Here is a 9,519-nt window from a genome sequence, read left to right as displayed (position 1 = left end):
CTTAGGACTTTGAAATCAAATGGACGTTCTGCCCCATCAAGGCATGGTGTGAACACCCATGGCATACGCAAGAGGCGTAGCTCTTTCAAGACAGTTAGAGCTAGAAATCCTTCCCTTATGGATTTGGACAAGAACAATGGAGCATTAGCTTCAGATATTGTAAGTGCCAAGAAGAATGGGTTCCCGTTCTCCTCTATAGTGTCAGGTAGGAAAGTTAGAAGATCTAGCCGTAAAAAACCTGCTCAAGTTGTTAATGACATCTCCACAGCTATGCCTACTGCTACCACTGCATTGGCACCCCTACAAGATATAGACTCAACTTCTTGTTTTGCGAATCTATTGATTATCGAATCAGACAAGTACTTTAGAGAAGAAGGAGCAACTGTTCTTTTAGAACCTTCAGCATCAGGGGAGTGGTTTCTTGTGGTCAAAAGAGAGGGGCTAACAAGGTACACTTACAAGGCGAATGAAGTGATGAAGCCTGATGTATCGAACTGGTTCAGCTATGCTACTATCTGGACGGGGGATAATGGTTGGACATTGGAGTTCTAAAACCGGGACGACTGGTTCAAATTTAGGGATCTCTATAAGGAGTGTTTCGACTGAAATAAGCCGGTTGTTTCTGGAACTTCTCGAACTCCAGGGACAAGGATGATTTTAACTACCGACGCAACAGAGGAAGTGGGAGAACAACAGAAATGTATTAGTCTCTCTATTTGTGAAGATCAAGGAGATAGCTTGGACGATGACGATTCGAGGACGAATTCTCTCCATTCATGGAAGAATGATGCGGCAGAAGAGGTGACAAATAGGTACATCTAGAAAAACAGGTTCTAACAACTCTGTCTTGAAGGAACGGCCTCCAAAGCACAATTCACAGCCTATAGCTGTGAAATTACAAGATTTTAGCCGACTTCCATTGTTTAGGGCCTCAAACTATCATTTTTATGTTATTTGGGCGTTTTTATAATTTTAGGAATAGTTTATGCATTTCGTACAATTTAGGCGTTTTTAATTCCTATTTAAGCTTGTAAACCCTAGGGTTAAAGTAGTTGTCTTTTTTATTATTCCATAAAAATTAGAGTTTTCATGCTCTTTGCCCATTCTCGGATTTGTTCGAGTTGGATGTCAATTTCCTAGGAATTCAAAGAATCAATAGGGAATTGAAAGTTATAGTTCCGGTATTCTGCGGAATCAACGGTCTGTGACAGGTTCTCGTGTGTACGTTGCGTCATCCTCCAATACAGAAGCCGTGTAAACTATATGCGAGAATGGTTGCTTATCCGACCGATCAAAGTACTTGCCTCTCTCAGCAGGTTCAGGTATATCAAGGTTCACTCGGCGATAGAAGGTACGTACTTTCCTGTGCCTACTTAATTAAAAAGAAATCATATCATTTTCCTCGTACAGGAATTACTTCTCCATGCCGGCACCAAAACAAGGTGTTTATTCTCTGTTCTTTGGAAATATACGGATTGCTTTCAGAGCTCTGGTTCAGTGTTCACGACGAGCACTACCAGAGCATGATTCCACTGGTCAGCACATTCACAGGATTGCAGCAGCTGCGTTCATTGTTCACGACGAGCAGATTCCAGACTCAAGCACAGCAGCTTCTCCCTTATAACTATTGGTATCAGAACAGAAGTTGATGAATCTAAGAATGTCCCTCTAGTAGGCTATGTCAATTGGTTTTTTATATCTTGCACGAATTCAATTTTTGAGACATCGAAAATACATGGCTCTCTAAGCAGGCTCAGGTTCCTAAGGATCCCTCGGACGATCAAGGTAATTTCCGCTGCTTGTTCAGGAAATAATCTCTGTTATTTATTTATTTATTTATTTATAAGGATTGCTTCTCGATGCTGACTACCTAGTCTTGTATTTTGAATCTCTAAAAGAGACTGCGGGTAGCTTCAAAAGGAGTTCTTGGAGAAAGCCACTCTAGTCTATAGTATTTCAAGCCAGTAGTACCATATGGATCATGTTCAGTCTGAATTTGCAGGTGATGTTGTGCTGTCTCTCACTGACAAGGAATACGTTGGTTTCATATCTCGAGTTTAAAGAATTAATCTAATACGTTAAACCAGGAACCTGTGGATGCAACTTGGAGAGGTATTATCTTTGATGCAGATCATGCAAATGTTTATCAAATCGTGTCAGCAGGGAGAAAAGCCAATGATCAAAAAATGCCTATCCTCCGATATCTTCTTGAACAGATTCATACAATCACCGTGCGAAAGCCCTTCTAACTTGTGCTCGTAACATAAAGCCCCAGCCGATGCATCCTTTGAGCTAAGAGTTGCCATGATTAAACTGCTACCTGTAGTGCCACCAGTAAGGAGATCCATCAACTCATGCCAATAACCCCGATCATCCCTCCATGCATCATCTAGTACAAGCAAAAACTTCTTGTCTTGCAAGAGATCTTGCAATTTCGCCTGCAGCCGCTCCAGTTCTAAAAGATTGAATTCTAAAATCTGAAAAATTTTATACGATGCTAATCTATTCCTACAAATGAGGAATATTCAAAGAATTACAAATTTGATCAAACGAGGAAAAATCCGACAAAATGCCACAGTCTCACCGCCATTCTGACCTGTAAAACAACGAGAAAATACATTTGGAGGGTGAGCCTGACGTTCAGTGAATAACCACAACCTAAACTAGCAGGATCATAGCACGAGTTCAATATTATCATAAAAATTGGAGTCGAGACCTCCAGAATTCAAATCGTTCATGTGCCCTTTCCCAAGTCTCGACCACAGTAGTGGTTCCACACTGGCAACCCCTATGCTCCAGCCAGCCCTTTCCTACTGCTCGGCTTTTGACTAGCTCAGGGTGCCACAGAACTCACCAATTTCCATCAATCTTAATCCACCTCTCAAAACCTCACTAACTCTTTCACAAATATCGTAATCGGTCGTAAAAAAATACATGCATGATCCGAAACATTGATATGGCCATGAAAATATAATTCTAAATAACTAATTATAATCATGATAAAGATACGATATTAGGAATACGTTACTCACTATCACAAGCCCCTCAAACATTATAACATCAAAATCCGATAATTTCCTATTTTCTATTTTTTTCCACTCAAAACTCCATACCTCTCTCTCTCTCTCTCTGAATGTTTGGCCGAAATGATGCAAAAGATCAAGAAGATTGAGCAAAACTATCGTAAATAGTAAAAAGTAAGGTGGTGGCAGCTTCTGTGATTAAGAAGAAATTGATGAGTGGAAAGTTAATTGACATGTTTTAAGTTTATAAGCAGTGGCAATAGATAAGCCAATGAGAATAAGCGAGCGGTGAGTTGGCTAAGCTCGAAGGAAAAAATTGGGTGGATGCTTGTCCATAAAAAGGAAGAAAACTTATTTATATTTAATTAAATAAAGTTAGCATATAACCAAAAATTCAATAAACGAAAATTGTAATATCCATGTACGTAAAAAACATGTATAAGTAACTATAAAAAATTATTATAATTATCCATATCTATAAAACATAACTACCTTATAATTATTACTCAGCTTCTCCCATAAGGTATGTGGTGCAGACAATCTGCCTTAAATTTCAAAAATAGAATTTACTGAATAAGATATTATGTTGCAAATCAGGAAATTATGATATTGTCAACTGACGAACAGTCGATCAAAGTCAAAAATAGAATGTCAACTTGGGTTGATTTGAGTGGTTTTCTATATTTATTTCCCTTAAGTAAGGTTTCGAGTTCGAATATTGTGAATGAAAAAAGAAAATCCATGCTGAGAGAGTTTTACCCCTTAGTAGTCAACCCAACTTGAACGGAATTAGTTGGGGCCAAATGACTTTTTGAATTAGAGGGTAGTGCACACACGAAAAAATCGAAAATAGAAAAAGGAAACAAAACAATTGATGTAAAAAGAAATGATAATTAAATAATGGGAAAGATACTCATCCTTCTGGCTTTCTTCCTCATCTATACCCATATCAGTAAAATAATTATGATTATTATTATATATTAACTGTATCTTTTCATTCATAATTTTTTTTAAAGTTATAATGGGTTGAAAGAAGTTTTATTAATGAAAATCGAATTCGATCGGGAGCTAAACCCCTTGACCCTTCGTCTCCTAACACCTCTATTGAACTTTTGCCATCCAAAGTTCCAAACAACGCCCACTTAAAGCTTCAATATACCCAATTCTTGCCTTAGTTACACATGTATTTTTTTTTTTTGCTTTAAGCCTCAGTTACATATATGATTTAAGTAATACCAGCGAATATTGATCGGACAAGTAAAATAAAACGAGCAACTAAACGAAGAATGGTGGATCGAATATATCTTGTACTGAAAGACGAACCCAAATCGTGCTGAGGGAGCCGGATTAAGGAGATGATCAGATAATAAATCAAGAGGGTGAATGACAAGAAATGAGAAACAGCTGCTGCTTCAATTATAAGTTAGCATTTTGTACCCCAATTGAAGTCTTGCACCGTTTCCAACTCAACGACTGAGTCTTTTTTTGTTTTTTTTTGCTAAGTAGATAGAGTCGAGCAACGACTGAATCAAGCAAATAGAAATGGAAGTCTCCTCTCCTTAATGAACGCGTTCGAGTTCTGTTTCGTTGGCCATTTCTATTGGACAGGTAACGTAGGTTGTCCTGACGTGACGAAGTATACTCAACTATACGTAGAATTAATAATTGCAATATGACCAATTTATTAGTTTTGAGAGTATAAACGGTACGGAAAAATTCCACTGACCAAAATCGAACTCGATTTCAAGCGAGGAGGTGTGCCACCATGTACTTCCTTTTCTCGGTGGCTTGCGACCCTTAATAAAAGGGAAAAAAAAAAAAAAAGCTACCGAATCCGCTGTTTACTGTATTTCAGGGAGGACGACTCTCTCCCAGCTGACCCAGGTATCGATTTTGCTGGTTTTACGCTTCATTCGAGTCATTGCAGAGGGGAGTTGACATTTTTAGATCTCCAAGTGAGTGATGATGTCTCAGAGTTTAGTGTGATATTTAACAAATGGCCGAAGTGTGTAAACTTTTAGCTGTAGATACTTAAGGGACATAGGAGCTCCAATGTTTGATGAAATGCCTCAGTGGTGATTGGTTTCTGTTTGTTAGTCGATCTGATAGGATTGTTCCATGTTCAAATGCTTGCAGCCACTGAAGAGGAGTCAATCTTATACTTGAATTTTACTTGCACTCTTTTCTATTGACCGGAATATCTCTCCACTGCTTTTACTGGCACTACCTCTTCCCAGGGAGGGAGTTCATATTAATTTGTGACGCTTTGTCCATTCTGTTTCACGATATTTTGCTAGGTACCTGCGTCACTAGTATGCGGTCGTAAGATAGATAGCCTGAGTGAGAACAGAATGATGATAACTTCTTGTTGGAAAAGTTCGATTAGGGTCATGATATTCTTTCACTAAACAGATATTCTATTTCCTATTTTTGCTAAGGTTCGAGCAGGAACGTTCTCCTTGCTGGTGTAAGTGGTTTCAAGCTACGAACGAAACAATTAAAATTTGAGCCAAAACTTTGGGTCCTGTGATTACTTTAATCTGGAAGTGCCAGTGGTAATTATTGCATTCTAGGCCTCGTTGAGGAAGTCTGACTCAGCCGGTAGTTATCTTCCAATACAGGACTCGTTACAACTATTGGTATCTAATGTTGATGAATCTAGGATGTTTTCGTTGGTAGACTCTTTAATTTTATTTTTCACTAGTCTTGCAAGAATTCGATATTTGAGACTTCGATTGATACAGGGACCTTTTGAAGGCGTATTCTGAATGTGAGAATGCTGCTGATATTATATTAGTTCGAAATACTTGGCTCTCTCTGCAGGCTCGGGTTCCCAAGGCTCCCTCGTGACACTGAAGGTACTTTCCGGTACTTGTTCAAAAATTAATCTCTTCTTAGCTATAAGAATTACTTCTCGATGCTGACTAAGTAGCGTTTCTACTCCTATTTCAAAAAGATTGCCCGATTAGCCCAATCTCACTACAATTTTGAAGATCATGTTCAATCTCATTCTGCAGGTGATGCTGTGGTGTCTCTCAGTGACGGGGAGGGTTCTAATTCAGATTCTGATCAAGGGCTTCCATCTCCCGAGAGGAATATGAATAGCTCGACTTTACCGGAAAGCGAGGACGAGAGCGAATAGAGATGCAATCCAAGTTTGTTGCTTATTCGGTAGTCAGCGATGAACCTGTGGGTACTAGAAAGTCAAGAAGCGTTGCATAAGCGATGTATAAATATCAGTAGTTTTTATTGCATGCATGATATGGTTCATACTCCTTACTAGAAAGAACCACTTTTTGGAGCGGTGAACGCTCAATTGCTCAAGTTTGAGGTGTTATTAATCAAATATGTAAGACTAAGGAGTTTGAACCATTAATAGTCAAATATGTCAGATTATGAAACCTGTCGATGCAACTTGGAGAAGTATTATCTTCATAAAAATCATGCAAATATCTGTCGCATTAAATCGACAGAACATATCAAATAATAAGCAACTCAAGGTCTTTCAATACAAGCCAACAGTCCAGTTGTGCTGACATAGCATATAACAGAACAGATGGACATATAGCAATACAAGCCGATAAACTAGTTCTGAGCACATATATACGGTAGTTCACACAAGTTATCTTAAATAGGCAAACATAGAGTAGCGAGAGTTTAAAATGATAAATAAAGAATCGTGTACATATGATGACAAAGCTACTGCCTCCATGTTCGTCACCGACAATATGGAAGAGCGTTATCATGAGCGAGACTAAGAACCAACAATGGAAGTTTCTTAGAGGAGACTGTGAAATGACCGAAATCCAAACCCTGAGATTATTCCAAGCAGGTTTTGAGTTAAAATATATGTAGAGATAATTTATCTACGTAGGAGAGAAAAAAATAAAAAGAACAACATTCGTGTAATTGTCCTCCAGACTTAGTATATAATACACTTTTATCATCTTACGCACAATCTGATGAGAAATTATAAATTGCCACTTAAAAGGTCGATATTAGGAGAAAGAGTTTGTGGATCTCTTCACCATCAAATTTAATATTCGGAATGTGAGCAATCTTGTGCCAATCTGGTCCATTCGGTAGACATTTGCCGCCCAACTCACTACAATCAATAATCCATAGAAATTTGAGGGCAGTGAGATCTTGAACTCCATCCGGCAGGGTTGATATGCCATCACATCCAACAAGTCTTAGTGCTTCCAGACGTGAGAGCCTATGTAGCCACTCGGGCAGTTCCCCCAGCTGCTGACAATTTTTGATAAGGACGCTTTGTAAGGTGTTAGCGGCTCCTTGGACCCATTTGGGAAAGGTCAACATCTTTGGTAACCCAATAAAACTCAATGTCCTTAGGCATGGGAAGAATATCTCCTCCTCCATGGACAAATGGAGCTTTCCACAATTCCAAATAGCTAAAGCCTCTAGGGAACTAAGAAATTTCAAGCTACTCATGGGAATGGATGTTAGATTCTCACAGTCAACAATATACAACCTGCGAAGACAAGCAAGGCCTTCCATATTCATCCCTTCAAACAAAGTTTCTAGATTGTCGCATCCCACAATCCTCAATTCTCGTAAAGACTTCAAGTGTTCTATGCCGCTGTTCTTTAAGCTCTTCTCTTTCGTCATTATACCCAAAGTATGAAGATTGATAAGCTTCCACATATCTCTTGGCAATTCTTCAAGGTTCTTACATCCATGAAAAAATAAACATTGCAAGCTTTGTAGATTGCAAATCGATTTAGGCAGTCTCTTTATTTTGGGATTGTGAGATAGGTCTAGATATCTTAAATGCTTCAAGGAATCAATGTCACTAGGCAGCAACTCGAAAATGAGACCATGCAAGTCTAATACTCGCAGATACTTACAATTAGAGATGCATGCTTTCAAAAACTCCTTAGGAAGCCTTGCATCACCAGCACGTTCTCTAGAAAACAGGGTTTGCAACCTTTTTGCTTGGCTTAGGTGTTGTGGGATACGTACCGGTGGGTTTTCGGATCTAGCAGAGAACGACAAATGTCGGACTCTATCCGAAATGCTTGCAGTGTGGGAATTTACGGCTAGATACTCATTTTGGGCGACAGATACTGCGAGATCATGTACTATATCATGCATTTTAAGTGAGAATATTTGGCCGTGCTCCTCAAAGTCTTGGAAGAAAGATCTTGCCAACAACTCTTTTATGTAATGGTTGCATGCCTCCTCTGGCTTTTGATTATTATGCGATGTGCTGATCAGTCCACTTGCTATCCAATATTCTCCTAGGATTATGTTGTTAAACAGATAATCCTTGCGAAACAGTGAGCAGAAGGCAAACAATCTCTTCAAGTAAGCTGGCAAATGATCGTAACTTAATCTGATTATTGGCAAGATATCACCTTCCTCATGTAGCACGGCCAATATGTCCTCATCTATGATGGATCTCCAGTATCTTATATCGGTGTTGGAACAAAGCAAGCCTCCAAGAGCTCTCACCACGAGCGGCACACCTCTACATTTGTCAAGAATTTGGCTCGCAATCTCCAAGATCTCAGGATTCATCATACTGCCATGCCCCTCCTCGAAAACCTTCTTGAGTACTGAGATACTGTCGCCTTGCGAAAGCCCTTTTAACTTGTGATCATAACGAGAGCCCCCGGCAGATGTAACTTTTGAGCTGCGAGTTGTCATAATTACACTGCTACCTGTAGTGCCACCTGTAAGGAGATCCCTCAACTCACGCCATTGACCTCGATTATTGCTCCATACATCATCCAGTACAAGCAAAAATTTATTGTCTTGCAAGAGCTCTTGCAATTTTGCCTGCAGTTGCTCCAACTCTAAAAGATGAATGCTCTGAACGATTGTTGATTCCTGAGTTGCTGACTTGATGATCTTTTGCAGTATAATCTTTGGGTCGAACTCATCAGATACACACACCCAAATTCTCGAATCAAAGTGAAGTTTTACCCTCTCATCGTTGTACACCAACTTGGCAAGGGCAGTCTTCCCTATCCCTCCAATTCCGACAATCGAAACAATGAAGGGGTTCTTGTCCGCATCAGGGCACAACAAGCGCTTGACAATCACATCCCTATCCATCTCTCGTCCAATGATTTCTGACACATGAACATGTGAATGGGTTTCGCGCCATATGCTACGAGAACTGCTGCTAAAATTGGTCTGCTGATTAAGATTGAAGGCATCCTTCTCGGCTATGATCTTGTTTAATCCCATCCTTATCTTTTTGATCTTATGGCCCATCTTAAGACGGAAGACAAGTGGATTGGAGAAAGAAAAGTAGTGGTGCGTCTTTCCGAGCATGTGCCCGTGCTTAATGACTTGCTTTCTCTGTGCTTCACACTCAAATTCATCCAAAACATTTTCGGAGTCATATAAGACATCTTTAAGATCCTCTAGCCAGACTTTAAGCTTGTTCTCATGGGACTGTCACTGCTCAGCATCCGCAATGACTGCTCTGATAGAGACGAGAGTTCTTTGCAGTTTACCGAGCTCA

General features: G+C 39.5%; 1 protein-coding gene and 1 long non-coding RNA gene across 2 annotated transcripts; one reads left to right on the top strand and one right to left on the bottom strand.

The window, feature by feature from the left end:
- The first annotated feature begins 4,650 nt into the window (after window positions 1-4,650).
- On the top strand, window positions 4,651-6,424 carry LOC116207180. The gene is made up of 3 exons (XR_004156880.1): window positions 4,651-4,907; window positions 5,768-5,881; window positions 6,041-6,424. It is a non-coding gene; the product is annotated as an uncharacterized LOC116207180 (long non-coding RNA).
- A 583-nt stretch (window positions 6,425-7,007) lies between these two features.
- LOC116207922 (disease resistance protein RGA2-like) lies at window positions 7,008-9,266 on the bottom strand. The gene has a single exon (XM_031541047.1). It carries the CDS (start codon window positions 9,264-9,266, stop codon window positions 7,008-7,010), a length of 2,259 nt encoding a protein of 752 aa, XP_031396907.1.
- Window positions 9,267-9,519: the final 253 nt, after the last annotated feature.

This window comes from Punica granatum, chromosome 5 (assembly GCF_007655135.1).
Source record: "Punica granatum isolate Tunisia-2019 chromosome 5, ASM765513v2, whole genome shotgun sequence".
Taxonomy (NCBI): domain Eukaryota; kingdom Viridiplantae; phylum Streptophyta; class Magnoliopsida; order Myrtales; family Lythraceae; genus Punica; species Punica granatum.
This window is presented reverse-complemented; position numbering and strand designations above follow the sequence as displayed.

Coding starts and splice junctions, on each gene's coding strand:
- LOC116207922 (XM_031541047.1), bottom strand. CDS start 9,266: ATGGGCCATAAGATCAAAAAGATAAGGATGGGATTAAACAAGATCATA.